Below are 25,501 nucleotides of genomic sequence, written 5' to 3'. Positions count from 1 at the left end.
TATAAAAAAAGTGCTGTTATTCTTTTTTTATATATAAAATGTGTTGTGACTTAAAAAGGAGGTTTTTACTCCTATATGCCACACAAAAGGGGCAGGCGAAAGCCATAGCGGAGGAGATAGAGCAGCAAGCAGGAGCCCACGGACTCGAAGCTGATATGCACTGTATGAGCGAGATGGACAAGGTGAGCTACTCCATGCTGCTGTCAGAAAATAGATATTTGGGTGGCACTTTCCTTTGTGCTTGCATGGTGGCTGCTATACACGTGAACCTACCTAAAATGCCCCATCTCATGTTAAATGTCCAGTTTCACTGTGCTGGACTGAGGTCCTGTGTGCTGCTAAGTGTGTGCTCCAGTATGACCTGGAGCTTTTGCAGGGGACTTGTTGAGGTTGCCTAGCATATGGGCTTAGCCCAGGTCACACTAGCTGCTTTTGAGATGCACTCTAGAAAGGAGCAGAATGCTTGACTAGAGAAAGTAATCAGCTTTTTGTTGTTACTTAAGAGTAAGGGTCTGAAAACTGTTAGGGCCTGCTTGTAATTAAAAAACTTCTGGGCTTATGTACAAAGAACTAAGTACTAAGAGTATTAAGTACTAAGAATTGCTGTCCATTTTCAGCAATAGAGAAAAAGTGAATGGTATTTTGCATGAGATATGGAGAAAATACCACCTGTTCTTGTTTTTCATGCACTTATAAATGTGAGAAGTTAATAAAAATAACTTAGTACCTTTTTAGCAAGTTGCTTTCTTTGAAAAACACTACTTGCTTGGTAGCTCGCCACGAATCTTCAATGAACACTCACTCAATATGCAGCAAATTGTTGCCAACTTTTATGCAGCCGAGGAATGTGAAAAATCTTCTTAAGTTCTTCTGTTTCATTCCTTCAGCTTTGAGACCTTTGGAGCTTAGTTTCTGAAAGGCTGCAGGCAGCATATTTCTAGCCTTGTTATTAATCTGCCACTTGAATAAATGTATTTTGCTTTATTCCACAAACTACATAGTTCAGGGAGGTGAGCTTATGCACCAAGTGAAGAAGTAATAGAAATTTGATTTGACTGTCAGTTAGGAGAAGGTCCATTTTTATGCTGCTCTTGAGTATTTCTTTCAGACTTTATCATAATTTCAGAGTCACCAGAGCAATCCTTTTAGGTGAAACAGGTGTTTGCCAAGTCAATAGTAATAATAGGATTTTATTGCCATGCAACATTGAACAGTCAGGTCTCGGGAGCACCAGCTTTTGTATTTGCTTGTAGATAAGAAGAGGTTAGTCCCGGTGTTTAAAATAATTCGTTTGCTGTGATTGCTTTTCTTTTTGAGGAAAGATGGAAGTGAAGTGAAAGTGAGGTAGAAGCAATAAAATGGGAGGCTAAATGGACATGTTCTTGGGGCGCAGAGCTGCATATATAGTCATGGATGAGTGATCCGAATAAGCACGCGTGCCATGATATATATTTTTCTCAGCAAGACCTCCTCTGGCTCTTTGGTCACATCTTTTTCCATCAGCAATCGCTCACTGTCTGAGTGGGCTGCTCTGTGCTGCTGTGTAGCATTGCTGCCCTCAACTGATGAGTTAATGAGGAAAGAGAAAGAGTGGGATGAAAATGGGAACACCAAGGGATACAGGAAGGAGTGGAAAACAGAATAAGAAATTATCTGCAAGGTTTTTGTTGGTCCAGATGTGCATCAGACTTCCTGGTAATTGGCATAAACCAGTGCAGGGCCTCTGCGCTTTTGGAGGCCACATGGCCTTGACTGCTCTTCCCAGGGAATCTCTCCCAAATGTTTGACTTCCAAACTCTTGTCCTTAAATTTGCAGAGCAGAAAAGCATCAAATGAGAATTTAATGAACTAATTGCACCTCAGTGCTAGTATACCAGCTCTTACTTTTTGCACTTTTGTAATAAACACACACAATTTACCATAACTTCTTGTATGATAGAATAAACTTTTGCATTTTGTATTTGAAGTATTTGCTTTAATTTGTGAATATTACAGTAGCTTGTGACAATGCACTGATGAAACTCCTGTATTTTTACCTATAAAATCAGGTTTGGAGGCTTAGAAATCCCCGTTACTGCAGAACGAGCTATCAAAATACTGTGCTTGAGATTTTTTTTAAGTTGTCCTCATGCAACTGATTTTTAGATTCTTCATAAGAGTTATGGTAAAAAAAAAATGACAACAATGAAACTGCTTGTTAGCCAATGTTTGCAAAGTTAGATGTAAAGTAAGAAATATTGACAGTAAATAAAAGAACAGTAATCTTTTTTTTTTTTTTTTTTTTTTGGGAAAACCTTAGATGTTCTTGATTTAACAGTATGTGCCCAAAACCTAGTTGTTTCCACCTTATGAGATCATATGACCTGTTCTTTGATAGCCAAACTACCATTCTTCTTTGTGTACAGCTAGTTATTTATGAATGTTGAATTAATGAACGAAGTAATCAGCAAGATAATGAGTTGCATCCCCAAAGTAATTTGTAACTACTTGAAAGACTTGTGCTTTTGTACAGATAAGATGAAATTAAACTTTTTTGCATACCTTTGGGGGAAAAAGAAAAGTGGAAAATAATATCTAAGATCACAAATATTTGTAAAATGGCACTTCTTAACTTACTTTGTTCACTTATTTGTAGTATAATCTGGAAGCAGAAAAGGATCCTGTAGTTATTGTTATTTCCACTACTGGTACTGGAGACCCACCAGACACTGCCCGCAAGCTCGTTAAGAAAATTCAAGACAAGACCTTGCCACCTGATCATTTTGCACATCTACAGTATGGATTGTTAGGTGATTCAGTATTTTCTGTAGCATTCCTGCACGAGTTTCTCAGTAAATAACTTGCAATGGCACTTCTTAAATTGTATGTATTTAAAATACATTTATTTTTGTGTTATGAACTGGTCTCTTCTATGAGCAATGAAGAAAGTCACAGAAATGAAAGCTGGCTGCTAACTATTTTTTTTTATACTTCAGTTTTATGCATAGAATAAGATGTAAGATATCTGTGAATACTGAAGTTCTATAATTTCATGCAAAATCTCTGTGAATTAGGGATGTTTACGTGGCCTTGCAAGTGATGAGGCATTGATTTTGTACAAAAGGAAAGGCTGTATAAAATACTCTAAAAGTAAGATTTTGATATCATCTTATCTCTACAAATTTTTAATAGCCCTTTACTGTTTGCTAAAAGGAATGTAACATCAGATTACAAATTGATATGGAAGGTACAGAATTGGCAAAATGCATTTCACCTGCTTAAGCTGATGGTAAGGACAGCTGGGAGCTGCATGGTTACCAGTCCTCTGTCCTCTGTGCTTTTCAGTGGCAACAAGGACTAGAAATAGAGATTATCTGTGTTACTTGTTCCTTAATTAAAATGGTTAACCCTTTCTTGGTAGGGGAGGAACACTTAAGATTGCAGAAAGGTGCATACATTTATGGAATTGCTTTGGGGGTAATTCCATTTCAAGGATGCTGTTGGCTCTTTAGGTTATGTTCAAACCAACTTCACAAATTTCTGTTTGAAATTGTATTATTTTAGCTTGACAAGTCTAAGTTGAAGGGTTGAAGTGATGGAACTTCTAGTTTCCTAGTAAAGGAAGTACCTCCTTGAAGGAAGCTTCTGGTGTCTATCCTCTAATAATGTTGCATCTCGAGATACTTGACTACTGTCTATTTATTTATCACAGTTTAGGAAACAGTTGGATTTTCCTGTCTAAATGAAAGCATGCTTACATGAAAGTAAGCAGTTCATTAGTATTTATTTTTGATGTATAAGATGCTATATGGACATGCTTTGTGACTCCAGTTTAAAAAAATTAAGAAGTGGTCTTAAAATACATTCTTAATTTACTTTTCAGTATATCCAATGGAGTATTACCTCTAATGATCCTATCTAAAAGAGACAGAGTCTCTAAAAAACACCGAAAAAAGCTATTGTAAAGAGGAAAGAAAGAGTCTGTCGTCACTGCCTATTGAGAGGTGGGATAAGGATGGAGGGGCTTTAAATTACAATAAGAAGCAGGCTGTGAAAAATTCTGCTAGTTAGGACAGTGAGAGGCTGATGTAAATTGTAAAGAGAATTTGTGATGTCTGCATGATGGACATCTTCAGAACTATATTAGCTGAGGATCCCTCAGGGTGAGGCACGAGTTGCTAATCTTAGGTGGGTTAGGTGGAAGGACTAGACTTCAGGACTATAGCCTCCTAAAGTCCCAGAGCCTCCACAAATGTGACTCCGGGTTCCACTGAATTTTTAACTGGTAACAAATGCAACTTCCAAAGGAAACTCTTTCTGGCTATTAAAAGTCAGAATCTTGCAATGCAGTGAAAATTAGATCTACAAGAAGAGTTTTCCTTAGGAGCTCTGATTTTAGCACAGGGTTTGGGAACCAGATTCCCTTATACCTGCTGCCCTGTATTTCTTTTTTCATGTGGTTTCAAGTTGCTTCCTATGTCTTTGACTTCTTTAGATGCTGGCATTTTGGATTTTTTTCTTTTAATATCCCATCCTTTGTGTTACTGATCACGCAAGTGTTTTCATAGTGTGCACTTCGCTATTTGAGATTCTCTCACTTTCCTATCGTTTGTTGCAGGTTGTTGTCTGTGTCACCTCTGTGGCTGAGTGACTGACGTGGTTCCTCTCTCTGACCTTGCTAGGCCTGGGCGATTCCGAGTACACCTTCTTCTGCAACGGTGGCAAGACGGTCGACAGGCGACTTCAGGAGCTTGGTGCCCAGCGCTTCTACGGTACCGGATTAGCAGATGATTGTGTAGGGTAAGAGCTGCAGGAGTTTGGATCTGTTTCTTCAGGGTGCAGATGATATGTGCAAAGTTGGCTAAACGTTGCAAATGCTCTGAAATCAGTTGGACCTCACAGGAATGAGTTCTGTTTCAGCGTATAATTTTTTCAGTCATAATTGTGCCTGGATGAAACTACGTTCTTTAAATCTAACGAGATATCTGTAATGACTGTAAAAATTCAGAGTATTTGGGTATTTAGCAATTTTAGAAATTACTTAATTTAGACTCTATTTTGAATGAATGAATTTTTTTTAATGGAGTAATTTAGAATACTATTTGTAGAATAAGTATGGATTTTTGAAGTACTCTCTCTCTACTGAAGCAAATACAAACAGTATTTGTGACCAGACACTGAATAATGGGATCTATTAAAGAATCTGCTAATCAAAATCTCTTTTTATTGTTTGTTTGGTTTTTTTGGCAATTTCTGAAGTGGTTTGCAACTCCCTTCAGCCTTTTCTCCTTTCCTCCCTGTAAAACATCTGCCTCTTTCTTGTAGAGATAAGAATTGTGTAAGAAAAAAAACCTTCCTTTTTCTGTTGCTCTTTGTAGCCTCTAGGCTGCAGTCTTTGCTTATTTATTTTGAAGAACGCTTTATATTGGTTCCATGCATGATGATATGACACATAACTGAACAAACACGGCCATAATCATAAAACTTAAAATCTTATGCTCTAAAGTAATAAAAATGGAACATTATTAGTAAGCTATTGATGTTGCTATTTCACAGCAAAAAAAAATGTCTATTTTGCTGCCATCCCTTTAACTTCCTGTCATAAACTTCAATATAAGAAAATAAAATTGGTAAGCTGACAAAGAGAGTTTGTTGTACACTGTAAACCTCATAAATTTAAATAGCATTAATAATTAAATTTAAACACAAATTATTAACAAGAAAAATTATCTTGGTAACCGCTGCTTGTATGTTTAAGGGAAAACAAAATAGGAAAATAAATTGTGTTTTGTAGCTTTTTCTGTTTTGTTGTTGTTGTTGTTTTTAATAAATTAACAGACTAATAGGTTCTCCTTTGCTTTCATGTTGCTTTTTGTTTGTTTTCTTCCCTCCACAGTTTGGAACTGGTGGTTGACCCTTGGATTGATGGACTTTGGCTTGCCCTCAAAGAAGCATTTCTACTCCAGAAAGAAAAAGAAGGCATGAGCACCATTGCCAGTGCTGCTACTAACTCACTTTCTACAGTCCCATGTGAACACAAACCAGACTTAACTTCAAAAATGCAGCAGTTGAAGCTGGAAGAGGAGGGAGTGAGGAGTTCTGATGTTCTGTCACAGAAACTGATTGACATTAATCTTGTGACTCCAGCTCAAGACACTGAACCTTCGCTTGTTCATTCGGTCCCTCCCATCTCCCAGTCTGCTCTTAATGTTCCTGCCTTGCCACCAGAATATATAGAGGTTCAGTTGCAGGACACCCATGGTGAGGTAAGGACTTCACTTTGAGTGATGTAACCTTTCACTTTCTGGAGAGGAACATGAGTATCTACTCCTATGTAGCACTCCAGGGAACAAGCGGAGACATTATCTAAAGGAGGGATGCCCCTGAACACAGGAGGGTTTTCAATTGCAAGTGAAAGGTGGTGCAGTTATAAGAGTGTACTTGTCAATTCAGTTGAGGACACTGAAATAAAAGTATGATTTAACTGAATAATAATTTGACAAGGGAATGGCAATGCAGTGCCAGGAATGGGAGAGCTAAAATCAGCAGTGATTTATGTTCTGATAGTGAAACTACCTTCTGTGGAAGGAAGCATGGTGCAACTCGGTCCAAATTTTGATACTTGTATAGTGCCCTAGGATGGCATAAAATTGCATGAAATATTGCTGCTTGCTTAATAATTGAGAATTTTCCTGTAAAAATGGTGAGCATTTTACTATTGCAAAAAGAAGATAAACTGTAGATCAAAAGCCAGTATGCTTTCACTTTGCAGCCTACTGTGAAAAGAGAAGAATTAGCATAAGCTATTGATCACCTCCAGTTGGCAAGTTTAATCCTCAGAGTGAACTAAAATGTGTGCATCAACTCTGTTTTCACTGCTTAAGGGCAGAGACTTTGCTAGTTTCTGCTGGGGAGCAGCAAGGGTTGCCCCTGCTTAAGTGGGGAGCTGAGTATTATTATGTGGCCAATAGGGCAGGGCTCTCGCCAGCCAAGGAAGTGTTCCACATACCTGAGTGAGGGAGGCTTGGCAAAAACAGAGGAGGTAGCCACGAGCTCATAGAATCTCCCCTGTTGTGATAGGGGTCATTTCTGAAACTTTAGAATTCAGTCCAGATTAAAGACAACAGTCTTTAGATGTCATATGTGCAGCTAAACTGTTGTCTTGGGCACTGGAAAGCACCAAGTGCAGCTTCTGCCTTAGGCATTTTTTTTTTTTTTTAACAGAGAGGCCTGTAGGACCTGCAAGTAGGTTCCATGTGTCATACCCATATTCCCTGTAAAAATAAATCTGCCTGTGCAATCCCTGTCCTTTACCAAAATCTTGCATTTCAGCATCTATAAACCATCTTTATTTGGCAGAAAATTAAGTTGATTCCTTCTGAAATGCATCGTATTGAGGTGAGCATTTGCAAAAGGAGATTCCCTTTTATCTGAAGAGAAATAGATACATGATACTATATAGTTATTAATATGAGTTGTGTCTTAGAATGCTTAGCCTAAGGATTGAATTAATGAGCTGATGCTTATCAGGAGAAGAGCAGTAATGCTCTACCTGCTAAGCCTTTGTGGGGAAAACAGGAAAACCTATTTAGCTTAAATCTTAATCTCTTTATACCTTGAGCTTGACCTGGAGGGAATATGAGTGTGGGTGGCTGCTGATACACAGTAACTTGATATGGTGCCCAAGACATCAATAGCAGTGTTAAAATATAAGAGAATATTGAAACTTCCAAATGTAGATCTTGGTGCTTATTTTGTCTTTCTCTTCTCTTTCCTCTTTAAAAGAATAACAATAAAAATAGGAAAACTTCCTATTAGCTGGTGCTAGCTATCATAGAATAACTCTTTTGCATTTTACACAACATTGTAATGGACAATGGCTTTCTCTCTCATTTCTGGGAGGATAAACCCAAAAATAAAAGTGAAAATCTGAGTTGTTGTCTGATATCAAATAACACTCACTGACAACACTGATGGTGAAATGAGGGCTATAGTCTGATCTTGAAGTAACAACCTTTGGCAGAAGCAACCCAAGATGATTTTCAGGGCCTATTAATAAGCATTCTCACTTGTCTAGAAGTTCAGTGGGGTAATATGATCTCATTCTGCAGAGGGGGGGCTTGCTACTTAGCTAATAATTTCGTTTTAATTTTTAGATTTCTTTCTTATAAACTGCCCATAATAGTATCCCCATCTAAATCCTAAAGTCCTAATCTCTTAATCTGCAATGATGTTTCCAAACAACTTCTCCTGTTTCTTCTGTCCTTTCTTTACACTTAGTTATCTTTTAAATAGGCAGGAGTTTTTTGAGTTTTAATATAAATGCCATTTTAAAACTGACTATTTTAAGACAGCTTTTGAACTGCATTTACCGATTTATTTAATTGAATGTACATTTATTACTACTTAGGTACAGTTTTCAAAAACGTAGAGCAAAAATGGGTGGGGATGTTGCATTTTTCCTCTTTTTTTTTTTTTTTCCTAACGTTTAATTGGGGTGGGGGGGAAGCCCATGATTGCACCAGAGTTAATTCATGTATAGAACAGTATGCTGTAATGAAGCTGATAGGTGTCTGTTAGTGCAAATTCTCATGTCTGCCTTTTCAGGATCCCAGCCTGGCCTCGCTGATTTCCGAGGGAGCAGTCTTTGAAGTGCCAGTTACAAAAGCAGTTCAGCTCACTAGAGAAGATGCAGTAAAAACTGTCTTGCTCATAGAACTTGATATTTCAGTAAGTCAGTGAGGGCTTTTTCTTTAATAAAGGCTAAAAATACATCTTTATATATGAAAACTGCAGGGGGGGAAACTTACAGACTTTATTTGCTTGATTGCTTAAAAAAATCCCTCTACAGTAGGTTGAAGTCAACTGAAGTTAATTTGTTTTGTAAATGCAAAGTCTGATTTATTCACTGGAGGTTATAGTTCCTTAGGAGCAAAGACTTTTTTTATAAAGCTTTGGTAGCAGAAAACTACCAAGTTAATTTCTTTGTTCCATGGATATTGTGTTTTATTGAAATGGATTTTTGAGGGATTTTGCAGTGGAGAAGTGCAGGCAGAAAGTATAGAAAATGGCTAAGGCTTCAATTCCTAAGTATAGAAGTCAGAAAATATTCAGAAACTTTACAATGAAAATTGTGACTAGCTTGCAGTAGTAATCTACACAAGTCATAATTTGACTAGTACTATAAAGTGATGACACTTTTTAGCTCCTTATCTTGTAGACTTTTGAGCTCTGTTTTTGCCTCTGGCGTTCGTATGCTCTTCATTTTTTAGTATACCACTCAAACTGTCAACCTTTGTTACCCTGGCTGTAAAAACTGGATGATGTTGTATTATATTTTGTGAAGATCATATTCTGTATGCTCATTTGAAGGTGAAAAGCACAAGGACTGCTCAATATTACTTTACAAGCAACGTTAATTTAAAAATATTTGTTTTCCAAATCTGTGGAATTGTGGTACTGGGATATTGTTATCTGTTTAAATCAGTCAGATCTGTATTATATTTCTTCTAACTACCTAAGTTAAGTTTGGAGCAAGTTAGCCCCTGAGTTGGTATCACCAGTATTTATTTGCTGTTGTCCAGAACAATGCAATGCCTGTTCTGCATGTGAGAACATAAGACTTCATGTGGTTATCATAGTAGAAAGATTTTTGTCATTGTTAGGACTGGGAATGTTATAAGCTTTGGTTTATTGCAGTTTTATGGAAATCATCTCTCATATTAAAACAGGGTGCAACCTTTGACTACCAGCCTGGAGATTCCTTTTGTGTAATATGTCCCAACAATGCCAATGAAGTAGAAGAACTTCTTCACATCTTGGGACTTTCTGAAAAAGGAGAGCACTTTGTTGGTGTCAGGGTTAAACAGGGCACTAAAAAGAAAGGTAAGCATTCCTCTCTGATTTGGTAATAGCAGATAGACATAGTTTTGAGTATTTTGTATTTTCAATATGGTGTGTACAGCTGCCATTTCATAGAAGCATATTAAAAATCATAGGCACATTAAAAAGAGTGGAGACATAAAATGCTGCAACTGTTTTAACCCTGCAGGAGTTAGTGGCTATTTGGGAGCTTGAGACTACTGTTGACGTTCTTCATGCTGTCCTCGTTCCTCTGTGTTCCTTTGTGATTATGAAAATGAGACTTCAGGAAGATAACCTAGCATTCCAACTCACATGGCTGCCCAGGGAGGCCGTGGAGTCTCCTTCCCTGGAGATCTTCCAAACCCGCCTGGATGCCACCCTGGGCCCCGTGCTCTGGGTGTCTGTCCTGGAGCAGGAGGGTTGGACTAGATGATCTCTAGAGGTCCCTTCCAACCTCAGCCATTTTGTGATTCTGTGTGAAAGAAAAATCAAAGACTGCACCATCCCCTCTCCTTGCCACAGCATTTCACTGCTGCAGTGCACCTCTTAGGGGCTTGTAGGTCTGTGTGGATCAGACTTGCTGAGTCTTCTGATTCCACTAGTCAGGAATGATATCTGTGTGGTAACCCCATGCAATCCCAGCTGGACCTGGGAAAATTACCCTTCTCCTGCTGTGTGAGTGATGCTGCTGAGTTGTGCTTCAGCACAGTGGGTAGGGCTCTTGGTTGTTCCGGTCCATGGATAAATCAGATCCTTAAATTATTGCGGGCCACACAGATTTTCCATAAAGTATGATGGGCCCCTGTTTTTTGACTGGGCAAGTAGCATGTTTTCTAATGGTGTTGGGTACGTGCTAGCCCCCTTTCCATATATTTTGTCCATCTACTGTCCCAATGTAAGCCATTCTGCAGGCATGATAGCCCAGGTTTTGCAAAGGCTTGTCACTTGCCTAGGCCCTCTGCTCCAGTTCACATTCCTTGATTTTGACAAAGGAGGTTTGCACTACAATTTGGGATCCCATACTTCCAGCCGTACTGTCCAGTCCCATAAATACCCTGCCCTCAACTATTGATCCGTAGCATACAGATTTGTATGTACCTTTAGTCCCCAGAACATATTAATCAAAATAATGCAGGTGGACTGTGTAAATTTAATCCCTGTTTTACAGTACTGTGAGCCACTGAGGGGCTGATCTGGTCCCTTTGTGTCCCAGGAACTGTCATGAGTGGTGCAGAGTTGGGGCTCAGCTCACCCAGCCCAGGGCACACAAGCATCTTGCCACGGGCAAGCAGCAAGGCCTTGTCTGGTGCCAGGGGAATTCACATGTCTGCTGTCTATACCTTTTATATTACATGCAGAGTAATAAGGAAGGAATCCAAGGAACATTATAGAAAGGGGGTAGATAGGGCAGGGCCAAAGCATCAGACCTTCATAGGTAGGTGGAGCTGCAATTTATTCCTTTCCTTCCTCCTGAAGGAGAATAGATTTTCTTGTACAGATAAGAGCCCTACTACCTCACTCTAAAACCTAAATCTATCTCTGAAAGTTGAGGACATCCTTTTGCAACTGTTTATTTCCTTCTACAAAAGCCTTTCTCAAATGGCAAAGAGCAGTTTGCAAAGAGCCTGGCCTGAGCCAGTTTTCCTGAGGCTCTACCCGCTCTGCTACTGCAGTCTGGTGACACTCTTCTGTTTTACAAAAGATCCTCAGCATTCTCCCTTTAATGCACATTTTATTCAAATGAAACATCTGGCCCAGAAGAACCAATTTATAGTGTTCTCAATCTTCTCATGAGTTAATTTGTTTTTGGTTCTATTACCTCAGTTATCCCAGGGGTCCTAAAATTTTGGTAAACAATTCCAACTCACTAGACACTTTTATTAAAAAAAACAGTAGTCCCCTCCCCATGTAATAAATTCTGTACCCGCCACCTCGGAAATGCTCACAACCCCTCTGGATGCTGCTGACTGTGACAGATGTTAGGGGCTGCTGAACTGAGCAGCCTGATGCTGCTGAGGATCCCACAGCTCCACGTTTCTCAGTGCAGCCATTAGCAAGGCTGAGCAGGTGTCCACCTAGACACACATGCTCACAAAATACATGGCTGGCCATGCACAGCAACATTGAAAAGAACCACAGCATGCATAAAAACAAAAACTGCACCAATGACCTCATCCTGTTTCTGCAGCTTTCTGCCTTGTCATGTGTTTGCACGTAAAATGTGTGTGTGCATGTAAAATGCCATGCCTGTTTATGAATCTGAATGAATATTAATGGAAAGGAAAATCCACAGAGTCAAAGTTTTCTTCTTTTTGCTCTTGAGTTTTCTAGATGACCCAGAGCAAGTCGCACTGACTTTTTGCACTTGTCTTGCATGCGAAGGTAGAGTCCTGTGTGTCGTTTTTGCTGACAGCTATGCTGTGTTCCATTTTTAAAATTTTTATCTGGTTCCTTTAGCTCTAGTCAGTCTAGTAGCTCATCCAAATTCCTCTGTTACAGAGTTTCTGTATAGGAGGACACAGTGTGGAGCAAGCTTGCCAGCTATTAACTGATCTTTAATTAAAAAATATATATGTGTGTGTATTTGTGTGTGCGCATATGGACACCTCATGAAATTATCTTGACTCTACAAGTTGGTGCTGCTACATGAAATCCAGTCACAGCTTGTGCACTGACTTCCAAACCACTGCAATTAGGAAGTAAAATGATTTGAGATTAAGCCCAAATTCAGTTCTTTGGGGCTGTGTGGGTGAGCAATGGTTCATTAAGCTACTGTAACTTTTTTTTTCCTGCTGTTACCATTCTGTATGAAAGAATTTGTCTCGTTAATGCAGCTTGGCAATTTCTAGCTATGTGCCAGAGCTGTTTCTCCTCTAAGATGGTTGCATCTGCAGCAGGGCTTGTTTCTCTGAGGAATTTGCAGTAGCTGTTACTGTTGTGGGCTTGCTGACTGAGGAGAGCTGGAAAACACAAGGAGAGACAGACAGCAATAAACAGAATACAGAACCTCTGGTGCGTTTTCAAGATGTACTGAAAATTTTATTGAATTGTCGTTACAATTTCTTTTTAATCAGCCTTTGAATTCTTTGCTGAAGTCTGTGAGATCAATTGTTGCCTCAGAAGAGAAGACAAAGCGCAGGAATCATATAGCTGCCTGGTACACTGCCTATTGTTCACACGCTCATTTGCTCTAGTGGGTTTTTGTTGCGTGCAGGTATCCTAGGAAGAGGATTACGTCTTTGTTTTGAAATGCTGTCAGATGTTGCACAAAATTCCTTTTCTTTTTTCCAAAGTACAAAAACCGTCCTTTAACACCTTGATACCAGTCCTCTGATCTATTAAAAATAATTTTTCCTCTTTGTACAAGGGTACAGTCAAGTAATGCTAATGTGGAGAGAGAATTTACTGAGATATATAGGCATATTCTTGGAGCAAAGATTGTGTTTTAAAGAATTTTTGAATATAAAAGCGTAACAAGAGTCAGTAGCTGGGAGCTGGAGCTACAGAACTTTATTAAGAGGAATCTCAGCATGCAAAGTGGGTCTCTAATGAAACAATTCATAACTTTCTTGGATTTACTTGGGAGTCAGTTGCGCCAGAGGGGCACTTGACTGTCATCACGTTTGTTTAGATCTTCAAAAACGTGCCTGCAGTTCAGCATGTTTGCGTTTTTTCAGGAGACCTTATCAATTAAAGGAAAAAAATAATGCAGAGAAGTGTGGCTGTTCTTAACTGTTATAGACATTCCACTGGGTTTCCGTGGGGTACAGAGAGGCAACAAGGCCTTGAGTAGCCTGGTAATAAATTCATTTTAATGTATGTTTATTATAAACCATCTTCTTGTTTCTTGCCTTCCTGATAACTGCTGACTGGAAAATTGGAAAATTTTCACTGATACTTGTTGTCTTGCTGTTTGGTTTATAATTTCCGATCATGAGTGAGTCTGATCACATAAAAATTGCATATGGTTTAACTCCTAATAATTCTTGAAGAAGCAGTCTGTGATGCTACTTTTGGCTATTAAAAGTCAAAATTTGTTAATGTGTGTGCTTTTCTCACTCAAATAGGAGCAACACATCCGCAACACATTCCTGAGAGAAGCACTTTGAAGTTCATTCTAACCTGGTGTCTGGAAATAAGAGCAATTCCGAAAAAGGTTAAAAGTGCTTTTTTATATTGTAAAGAAATTCTTAGTAATATTTATGCTGTGTGATTTATTGCAGATGTATCCCTGCATGGCTTGTAGCTACCATGCTTTGTGGTCTATCACTTTGCGTGCTGCTGATTTTATTTCACTCTAAGCAGTCGTGCCCTTAGTTTGACCGATGGAGGAAAGTGCTGTTGGGCAGAACAGATACTGAAGTCCCTCTAGTCATTCTGCAGTGCCTGGAGCACAGGTGATCTGCAGGAGTCAGTGGTACTGACTTGGTACTGGATGCTTGGAAGGCTGACAGTATCTGACCTTGAGCCTTTGAGAGAGATCCTGCCTTTCAGTCAAAGAGGAACTGACTTTGACCACTCTGCCATTGAAAGTGTGCGTGCTGCTCTACCCAAGAATCCCATAATATATTTTAAATAATTTTAAAGCTTTTCCTTCATATTTTAGTAACCTGGCAGAGTGGGAGATGGACTCTTTGCTTGTATGGTATTTGTTCCTACAACTGTGAAAATTTTCCCTTGAGTTGTGGACCTCCAAAAAAAAAGAAAAAACTTACAAAGCTTACATGCTGTGTATGTTGTCTTGCAGTGCTCAATTTAATTTTCTCTTTAAGAAAAATTTTCAGTGCTGTTATGTAGGCAGGAAATACTAAGCAAGACATCACAACAACATTGACGTGACTTAATAAGTACCATATTTAGAGTAATACTTAGAGTAATACTTATTCTAAGAGTTTGTATTTTTCCTTCCTTGTTTCAGTAACTTCTTGAAAGGTGTTTTGTCTCAAATAAGTTTGTGTTATGGGACTGTTTGCTTGCATAAAGTGCATTTGGAAAAAAAAGAAAAAAACCAAAAAGGCCTTTTATATGTTTGGGGTTTATCTGGAAATGAGTTATATCTAACTGTCCTTGAGTTATATCTAACTGTCCTTGCCCATTCAGATTAGGTAACATATTTCTGACGTGCCAGCTTGTCGCATACTTCAAAAAAAATAGCAGCCAAGGAGGGGAAAAAAAACCCCAACCCAACAGCAACAAAAAAGAAACATAAAGAAACATTACCCATGTATTTATTTTTCCTAATAAATGGAAATGTGCATTGGAGAATAATTCTGTTCTCTGTTAACCTTCAGAGTGACTGCTTCCTGTCCCTAGGCAAGCCATGTTTTTCCCAAGTTTGTGAAGATTTGAGCAACTGGACAACTTTCCTGATCTCTGCTCTATTTGCTCTGCTGCAGGCATTTTTGCGAGCCCTTGTAGAGTGTACCAGTGATGCAGGAGAGAAACGGAGGCTTCAAGAGCTTTGTAGCAGACAGGGAGCCTCCGATTACACACGTTTCATTAGGGAGCCCAATGTCTGCCTGCTGGATTTGCTTCATGCCTTCCCAAGCTGCAGGCCTTCGCTCAGCCTGTTGATTGGTAAGTGGCTGACTTTAAACTTGACTAGATTTGGTTTCTGAAAACACAGTGGACTCTATGTTTGGCATCCCAGCTAGTGGAAAAGCTGCTCAATTAGCTACCTGAAAATCATAGTGATGAAACTAAAAACATTTTTGAGGAGCTAAGCTCTGTTATCCAGTCTGTAGTCTTTGGCCTTGATTCTGTGAACACTTTGGGACATACCTGTGGTTTGGCTGACTCTGGATTGCTCCTTTGTGTAAAAATAAGCGTAAGGTGTTTGTAGGATTAGGGCCTTCGAGAAAGCACTCATCACTGGTTAAAATTCAAACAGACTTGTTTTTACAACTTATAGTTTTCCTGCCTTCGTGTTCTTTTCTGCCTTTCTGTCTGTTAAAACAAAGTTTTCGTCAGTAATTTCATGTTTATATAATGTCCAACACACTCACTGGCTTCTCTACATAAAACATTGAAGGAGTGAGACTTCCAACTCTAGCCATCTCAAAGGCCTAGGAAAATGCTGACAGGTTAGAAATAGGAATGAGTTTCTCACTGTGTTTTACCATCAGAAAAAACAAAGTTGCTTTTTCAAAGTTTTTGTGATATCTTTTTCCACCCCATGCCAAATTCAGCCTACTATAAAATCCAAGCATCACTGCCATATTTTTGCTGGCAAAGCCTGTGAAGCCATTCTGCCCTACAGTGAAAAGTAATCACCAGATTCTGCAGGAAGATGTGAAGTTGCCAAGTTAGGGGAAAATCTGTAAGCAGCAGAGGAAAAGAATTATGATACTGAAATGTTTAAAAATATTTGTAGAAGAATATTTTTTTTGTAGAAAATAATTTTATAGAAAAGTTATGCATATTATAAATTTTAGAGAAAATATGCAGTTGTTGTTCTTAGCATAAAAAGAGCACCCATGCCTTGACTTGACTTTCTTTTTTTTTTTATTTTGATTTGGTAACAGCAGTGGACATGGCAGGAAGCCCTGCACTCTTCTCAGACACAAGATAGTGGGATGCAGGAGGAAATAAGAAAACTTGAACCTGTAGTCTCTCTTTCCTAGTACACTGTATCAGAGATTTTAAAAAGAGATAAAATGTCTGCTCCATTGTGTACCTATAGAAACATTTGCAAGCAGAAAGCAAGAACACTTATCTTAGCGTGTCCCACAGCACTTTGGAGTGCTGTTATGGAATTGGACTGATTAAGAGGAAGCTTTGTAAAGTTTTCCAGTGTGTGTCCTTAGGGACGTAATGGCTTAATGCCTTCTTTACATGATTTCCCTGAATTAGGATTTCTTAACCTTAACTTTATTGACTGTGGCCATTCCTCCCCACACTGTATGCTTAGCTTTCTGTCCTTTTAATGTGCCCTTCTCAGCCAAAATTATCAGTGTTTGTGATAGAACAAGTCATTTATTTGAAGAGTGAAAAAAGTCAGTTCAACCTGTGTGTTTATGTGTGTATATATGTGTGTGTGTGTGTGTGTGTGTGTGTGTGTATAGTATGTTTATATAGAGAGAGAAAGAACGACTATATGCTAATGTATGTGTATAAACACACACATAAATGCAGACATAAATATTTTTGTGTTTTAAATTTCAAAATTAGTGGTTTGGGGGTTAATTACAAACATTACCAATGAACTCCTGTCCTAGATTTAAATGAGTGCTAGTTAAGACTACAGCATGTTGAGTGCTTTGTATTTTTTAGGCTGTGATTCCAGATATCTCTGAAATTTGCACGGGTATTCATGGTTTGAATTATATTGGCATATCTGGTTCTTGGAGATGTGTGTGTGTGTGTGTGTATGCATGCATTTATGATTAGGACATTTGAGAAACTGTCATTTAAGTAGTTCATATTCTCATAATGTTGAGTTCCATTAAGTACTCTTGATGCAAGATGGGGAAAATCCCATCCCACTTTGTCCACTAGCTATTGCCCTTCCTTTTGGGGACCTTACAGGATCTCTAAATGATTAAGAGCCCCATAGCTGAATTGTTGTGGCCTTTGCCATCTTGTTTTATGGGATTTCTACCAGAAAGACTAAATGGGATTTCTTACCACAAAGACTAAAAAAGGATTCAAAGTAGAATTTGGGTTTTAATGTCTTATTTGCTAGTGGAAGCATTCAGTATTAAAAGCATGTTTTAATTTAACTTTAATCTTATTAATCTGTAGTAGTGTAAAGCTTGGTATGTGATATTTTGATTTGTCACTAGCATGAATCAAAGCATAAGCAATATTTATTATTTTTATTTTTCAGAGCATCTTCCTAAATTACAACCCAGATTCTATTCAGTTTCAAGGTAATGAAATATTCACATTATATCTTTCCTGTAATTTTGGTATGCTCTGTCAGGAGTGTGTGTATGTAAGCATATGTGTATGTACATACATATATATGTGCACATGCACACATGTTTATGTGTGGTTGTATCTATATACACAATCTGATATTATATAGAGAACGTGATTATGTTGTTATGCCTTATTTCTGTAAGGAGTTTTGCTTTGAATTTTTGATTTAGCGTTTGCTGTTGAATTCAGCTGTATCTTCTCAAAACCCAGGCCTTGCTGTTCCCTTTTCTCATCTGTTTCTCCAATGTTGGCAAGAGAAGTGGGAAGCACAGAAAATTCCCCCTAGCAAAAAAAGAAAAAAAAAATCTGCAAATAGAGTGGCCATACTCACATGGCAGAGGAAGCAAAACTTGTCCAGGCAACACTGTGCGGAAGGGTCTTCATGCGTTTTTGAAATGTATGTCTTACTACCCTCGAGTGGATGAGTTGCTCATCTTAATGCTGTGTTCATCTTGAATTCTTTCCTGGAAGGCCATATCTGCTTTCAGTCTGCCTCGTCACTCCTTGGACTTGCTTAGTTTAGCCTTTTGAGTAAAGCAGAGAAGTAACTGATAGCTTGGGTGAGTTTCAGCCCTTGGAACATATTTTCTTCCCCCTCTTCAGTAGGGCTCAAACCTTACTCACTGCTGGGGCCTCTGCACCATTCCTGCCTGGCTGCATGATGTGTGGAGTGCACTGCCAGACTGCCCCTTTTCCACAAGTATCTCTCTGGCTTCCTACAAAATTACACTAGTAGCCAGTTGCTGCCCAGGGTGTCTTTCATTTCTGTTTCTCAGGGGTACTGATTAGTAGGAAAGCGTCTCTGAATTCCCCATTGAGGGGGTCTCTGACATCTCAGCCGCTCCACTGATTTAGGGAGACTCAGGGAAGTTGCTGTATGTTCTGCAGGTCACTTTGTTGCTTTTTCTACCAATCTCCCATTCTTAACATTTCCTTGTTGAAGTAGAGGATAGTTTGAAACAGGAGGAATTCCTCCTATTTCAAACATCAGTGTTTTGCCTGGCTGACAAGGAATGAATTGCACCGTGTGAATGTGGTGGAAAGGAATTGTCGTCCCATTTTGTAGGTCATTGGCCTCTGAGTGCACCCTTAAGATTTTCTAACTCTATACAAATACCACATTGTTAAAGGAGCACTGAGAATCTTGACATCAGTGAGGTGGTTTGGGCTGAAAATAGACCCAACGTACAGCTGTCTGTCACACAGTATTCTCATTGCTTCTTTTTAATATATGTTTCTTTGCAGTTCGAACTTATTTCAGCCAGGAAAAATGTGCTTTGTGTTCAGTATTGTGGAGTTTCCTGCCTATCCCACCAGAGCAGTCTCATGGAAAGGCGTATGTACAGGCTGGCTTGCTGAGTTAGTTGGACCTCTACTGCATACTAGTAAAAACATTCAGGATGCAAAGGGAGGAAGCCCTTTAACTGAAAAGGTATAAATATTAAATCTAAACTCTTACCGTATGAAGCAATTTCAGTTTGCTTGTGGCTGTGATAAAATGTAGATGTTGATCCTATTTGGTTGCCCTTCCCTCTGTAACATGATTTGATCTTCACTTCTGACTTGCCAAAAATGTGTTTTAATTTATCTGTGGATACTTGAAGCAGTGACATTTCGCATTGCTGAAAAGCCAGAGTCCTTTGTCCTTCCACTGGACCCCTAAGCAAGTTTTGGAAGATGTTTTCACCTTCCTCTAGTGGGATATACCCTTGTATATCCCCTTCAGTGGTTACTCCTGAAGGACTTTTTATGGCTGTTAGTCCTGTAGAAGAGAGACACTTGATTGCATTTGAAGAAGACTGGCAGAAACACAAGGGGGAAAATTATGAAACTTTTGCATTTTGTCAGATTTTGCACACAGTTTTTAGGAAGGCCGCATTATCAAATATCACGATAGGAAAAACTGATTTGTGGTGTTTCTGGAACCAAAGATTGTTCAGGGTTGGAGATGTGATTAGGAGATAATACCTTTCTTTTCTTCTGCTGTCCTTTAATGAGAAAGAATTTCAGTAATTAATCAGGCTCGAGCTTGTTAGGTATAAGTAAATTAAAACCTTGGAGTACTACTATATAATTAACATGTCAAAGAACTTGGTGTAGTTTAATCTATATTTGATTAAGGAAGTGGAAACAAGCATAAAAGTTTATTATATGAAAGCTGTAATAATTCAAAGTATTGCTCTAGCAAAAATGTGAGAGCAAAATGAAAAATTTTCTTCTAAATTTCTAAAAGCTAATTTAAAGGAAAAACTGATTAATATGTGCATGATACGTCCTATTCCAGTATTCAGAACTGGAATTTAAAATCCAATTGATTTGTGATATGTTCAAGGTGAAGCGTCAGAAGGAGCTGGAATGGAAAGAAAAGGAAAAGCTTTAGTACAAAGTGAGTCTGAATAAAGTTCAGCACTGTTTGCATCTACCATGTAAGTGAGAATTCAGCATAGATAAATGTGCAGAAATACATGTACGTCGCAAAATATCTGGCATATAAATAAAAAAATAGATGAGTCTTGCAAAAAAAATAGGAATTGCAGAGATTTACAGAATAAATGTGTGTACTATTTGCTGCATTCTTTGAATGAAACACTAGTTTGGAATCCTTACTAGAAAAACAGCTTGCTAGCTCAAATTTGGTTTATAATTGTAAATTTCACAAAAAGACAGATTTTAGTCTCCTTAGCCAGAGTTATACTTCTTTTTATTTTTTAATCATCAAAGCAGAAAAACAACACTATCATTTAAACCACTACAGATATTACAGTGCTAAGAAATGAGAATTGTTAAACCACTCAGGCTTACAGAATAGAATCTGAGTAACTTGATCAAGTGCTTTATTTCTTAAATTTCAAAACAGATTTGGTTTCTCTCTTAATGCATCCAATTTATCCTGGATATGTTTGGTTTGCTTATGACTTCAATGGATGACATTCAACTGTTGTTCTTGTTGTCAAATCTTAGATATTCTTTTAAAGACATAAAAATCATCAGCTTTCATTTTCTGCAAGACTTTCTAAGCTAATCATGGTTCAGAAGAACGTAGTTCTGAAGCTCTTGGGAAAATGTTTAGGCTTCCTTTCCCTCCAAGCTTATCAGTGGAAGAACATAAACCACTTTAAAAGATCTCGGAGTTGTTGCTTGCTCCCTGTCACCTGTGTGTCTCTTACTGAAGATAATGGAAATCTTCTATGAAATTTAAGAAAGGAAGCTTGTTTATCAGTAGCCTTCAATTTGCTGTAAATGATTCCTCACCTGCACTGGGATATTTTCACAAGTCCACAATATGGAAAAGTTTCATAGCAAAAATTCACTAGCTTCCTTTCAAGCACCAACACCAAACTTTCCAAGAATGCTAAAATTTTGCCTGAAATTGACTCAGTCAGTTTTCATGTTCAGAAGTTCAAGTTTTTGTGTTCTTGTCTAGCTTTTCTCCAGATGGGTTGATAGGTCTGTAAATACGGTGTGTTTTCAGAAACTCATGATTCTAAATGGCAGTGTGACATTAAATAAACTCAGGCTGTCAGGATTTGGAGGGGCTTTGTGTAAATATACTACATGAATGTACTCAACGCTCTAAAACTTCCATGATATTTCTACATTTAAGAATATTTTTTCTCAATTATGTTCTATCAAATTCCATTCTAGATACCTATTTTTGCTCGCCCAAGCTGTACTTTCCACTTACCTGCAGACCCATCTGTCCCTTTCATGATGGTTGGTCCCGGAACAGGAATTTCACCATTTATTGGCTTCCTGCAACATAGGTATGCACCAAATCATTACATGGAAAAGAGCCTATGTAATTTTAAAGAAGAAAACATAGCTCCCCAGGTACTGAGTACAGATGCAGTTAGTCTTCATCCTTTTGTCCATCCTTCTGTCCATACTAACTTATACTTCTCTCTGACTGAATTAAATGCCTGCAGTGGATATTTGAGGGACTGCATGAAGCACAAACATAAAGAAATAAAATCTTACATCTGTGTTTTACTATTGGATGCCCTGTAAGAGTTTAATAGATTTTTGAAACTTTATTGAATTGCCTTTGATATTCAAAACCCCTTCCCTTCATAACTGATACCTGTATTGCAAGGCTTGGCCTCAGGTATAGTCTTTGGTTGTCTTATTTGAGAGGCTTAAGTATTAAATGACTAAAGAATTTGCAATTGCTGCTGATTACAAAAGGCTTCAGCAAGCAACAGTTGAAGCACCAACAATTATTGGGGTTATCTGCGCTTCTGGACATAACTCTTGACACAAGTCAAATTTTATGTTTTTTATTAAAAATCATTAAAAATGCATAGTTTCTGACAAAATACAAGACAGTTAACGTAATTCTACCTTATTTTGTAAGTATAGTATGAGAGGAAACAAAAATTACAGGAACCTATACCAGAAAATGGCAACTCATTTGATTGGTACAATAATGTGATAGAAAATCGTAGCTATTTTCGATTCTAATATGTTAAAACCATAGTTGTGCACTTAGCATTATGACTAAGAACAAAGAACGTGGTGTACCTATTTATATATGTATGAGATAAACATAACTTTCTCTATGCTTGGCCTGAAAATTCGAGAAATAAACACCTTCCATCACATGGGGATGCTGACAAGTAACATCAGTTGTAGCGTTTGCTGAGAAACCATGATGAAACTGGTTTCCGTATTTATGTGATATAAATAGCCTCTGTACAGAAATGTTTTCACAGAAAATATTTAAATCATTTAAATTAAAAGCTGCATTTTCTATTTTGTCTAAAAACAAGAATGGAGCCACAGTATTAATGGAGCCACAGGATGTTATGGAAAGGGACACTGCTATGTTTTTTTGTTTGTTTGTTTTCCTTATCTACCAAAAGTGTTCTGTACTTTGTTTTTTTCATTTGCGTGGATTCAAAATAGAGAGTTTTATTCTTCATATGACTTCTTAGTAGAGTGAAGAGTGGCTTTATGGAAGATCTGGGCGGCTGAAATTGTTTGAATCTGTCAGCATGTCACCATTAGGCAGAAGTGTTCTTACTTGCTCCAAACAGTGCAGTTACATGCCAGTTTATATATATATATGTATATATATATACACATATATACATATATACATATACATATATACACACACACACACATTTTATTATGGGGGAAAAAGAGAGGTTTTTTTTCACTCACAGGCTTTGAGTCAGTGCTTCTGAGATGCTGTGATGGTCAAGTGGCATTTCAGATGATATTTACAGTGCCTGAATGCTTCAAGTGCACCTTTGTTTACAATAATAAGCACCAGAAAGATCCCCTCCTGTGGGAATGCGTTTGCTTTGGTTTGCTACTGCTTCTCCCTAGTCCTACAAATATCAAACAGGACCAGCTTTGTTGAGTGTAGCTTACTAAGGTTTTAAGTGATTGTTTTTCTTCATGCTTTCCACAAGACATTTCAGTTACTGAAATACATTCTCCAATTACCTGTTTTCAGTGAATCATTTGGCCTCTATTCAATTCTCCTTGAACCTTTTTACTAAGCAGAGCGGCCTCAGTGGCCTCGTTGATGAAGGCTGAGGCAGAATACTGCAGGTTTATTTATGCCTGTTATTACCACATTACCTATCCCATTCAGCAACAGCGCTAGGTTTGCTTCGTTCAGCCTCTTGCCACTAGTTTAGAAGTGGAAGCTCTTCAAGTTGCCCTTGAGGTCCCTGCCTAGTCTCAGCTCCAGCTGAGCTTTGGCTTTCCTAACATCATTCCTACGTGCCCAGACAGTGTTTCTAAAATCCTCCTTTGTTGCTTGTGGATAACAAACACATCTTACCCCTTTCCATGGTTTATGGACCAAAAGTGAGTCCTCAAATGGAGCTGGAGAATTTGACTGTTATTTATCTTAAGTCTTTGTGCATTTCTGCCAGTCTAGAGGTTTATTACAGCACTGCTATAAGTCACAATTAGGTTCTAGGAGAATTAGATTTTGTATTACTGATAGAATAGGATTTACATACTAGCCATATGCACTTTTTATTTTCGTCTTTTTTAGGCAAAAGCTCAGAGAAGAACATAAAGACTGGGAATTTGGAGAGACCTGGCTGTTTTTTGGTTGTCGGCATCAGGATAGAGACTATTTATTCAAGCAAGTTAATTACTTAGCATTCTGTGGCTCATCTTATATTTAGGAGGCTGTTTATCTCAAACCAATTACTGACAGTTTTTATTGTCTTGCAGAGATGAGCTCAGATGTTTTCTTGAAAGTGGCACATTAACTCATCTTAAGGTTTGTTTCTCAAGAGACTTGCCAGCTGCAGAGGTAGCCCCACCTAAGTATGTGCAAGATATGGTTAGGCTTTATGCTAAGGAAGTCGCCAGAATCCTGCTGAAAGAGGGAGGCTACTTCTACGTATGTGGGTGAGTAGAATGTGGGGAGATGAAATGTCTCAGCAAACAGAGTGCCCCTAGCAGAAATGGAAAGAGTTACAGCTGTCTGAGAGAGAAAAAAGAAAAAAAGACCAACATGATACTAAAAGTAGTCTTCCTACAATGTCAGAACTTTGTTTGCTATGTCTAGTTTTGCAGTTTAGCTTTTAAAGACGTTATACAAGTCCACTGCTTGCTTTAGTCAATGATCTGTTTCTTTGTATTCAATTAAACTGCAAAAGTTCAAGATCCTCAAGGAAAGGAGATACCTGAAGATACACGATGATAGGACAGCTTTGAGATAGCGGTATTCCCTTGCTGTCCTGCAGATTTGGAGATAAGATGGGTCAGGATGCTACCCAGACGTTATAATTTGAAATTTCACTTCAGATTACAAATTGTGTTGCCTTTATAGAACAAGAACTCTGCAGAAAGAATATATTTTAGAGTGGAAAGTTTTATTTGGAGATGCTAAATGACCTGCAGGTTTGAGATTTTGAGATTGTTATATGACAATATAATGGCAAATACTTCAACAGGTCCAATTATCCCTAAAAGAAAACATTTATTCTGTGACAGCTCAACCAGCAGTCCAAGGCTTTTCATACAAGTTGTAGTGCACGGAGAGCTTTGAAATGTTTGCTTTAGAGAAACCCTAGTTGTCAATGCTCATGACAGCCTAGTATAAACATTGCCAGCCAATTCAGAAGCTTGCTTGCTTTTTCTTTTTTTTTTGCCTTTTTCGGAAGATGCAGGTAGAAGTAGAAAAATACTCTGGTATGCATTTGTTTTTCCTCCATTTCTTTTCTAGAGATAAGAAGCACATGGCTGATGGTGTAAGTGATGCTGTAGTAGACATTTTAAGCACGGAGATGGGAGCTGACAGATTGGAAGCAATGAAAGTACTGGCCACACTTCGAGAAGCAAAACGATATTTGCAGGATGTTTGGAGCTAATTATGTTTATGCCAATTTGTTTTGATTTTTTTCTCTGCCTTGTTAATGCAAAAGCTTTTGCATTTTGCTTTTTATGCTGCGTATTGGCTTTCGCTTTTGACTAAAACCATTGTCATCAGTCCTGTCTGTAGTCACACAATTTTTAGTGTTCCATACTGACCTTTTAAACAGGATTTTGAAACCTTTAAGCAAGAAACCGGGCCAGTTAGAAGTGTAACTTTTTTTTTGCAACACTGAATAATGGACTCTCAGTGCCTTGATTCTCCAATTTTAACAATGGTACGAATAGAAAGCAGAAACTTACGCACTTCTAGACTATAACCTAGTGTGTTTATATATGTATTTTTACCTATAATGTGTACATAATGAAATTATTGAATAAATATGGT

The 25,501-nt window shown here is 38.2% G+C and overlaps 1 protein-coding gene across 1 annotated transcript; it reads left to right on the top strand.

Moving 5' to 3' along the window:
- The first annotated feature begins 14 nt into the window (after window positions 1-14).
- MTRR (5-methyltetrahydrofolate-homocysteine methyltransferase reductase) lies at window positions 15-25,501 on the top strand. The gene is made up of 14 exons (XM_026048557.1): window positions 15-182; window positions 2,636-2,789; window positions 4,662-4,779; window positions 5,876-6,245; window positions 8,587-8,709; window positions 9,711-9,864; window positions 13,911-13,999; window positions 15,240-15,420; window positions 17,672-17,714; window positions 19,012-19,198; window positions 21,412-21,530; window positions 23,783-23,875; window positions 23,968-24,147; window positions 24,968-25,501. Exons 1-14 carry the CDS (start codon window positions 39-41, stop codon window positions 25,110-25,112), a joined length of 2,100 nt encoding a protein of 699 aa, XP_025904342.1. The 5' UTR covers window positions 15-38; the 3' UTR covers window positions 25,113-25,501.

The sequence above is a fragment of the Nothoprocta perdicaria genome, unplaced genomic scaffold (assembly GCF_003342845.1).
Source record: "Nothoprocta perdicaria isolate Ctin4 unplaced genomic scaffold, notPer1 scaffold_55, whole genome shotgun sequence".
In the NCBI taxonomy this organism is placed as follows: domain Eukaryota; kingdom Metazoa; phylum Chordata; class Aves; order Tinamiformes; family Tinamidae; genus Nothoprocta; species Nothoprocta perdicaria.
This window is presented reverse-complemented; position numbering and strand designations above follow the sequence as displayed.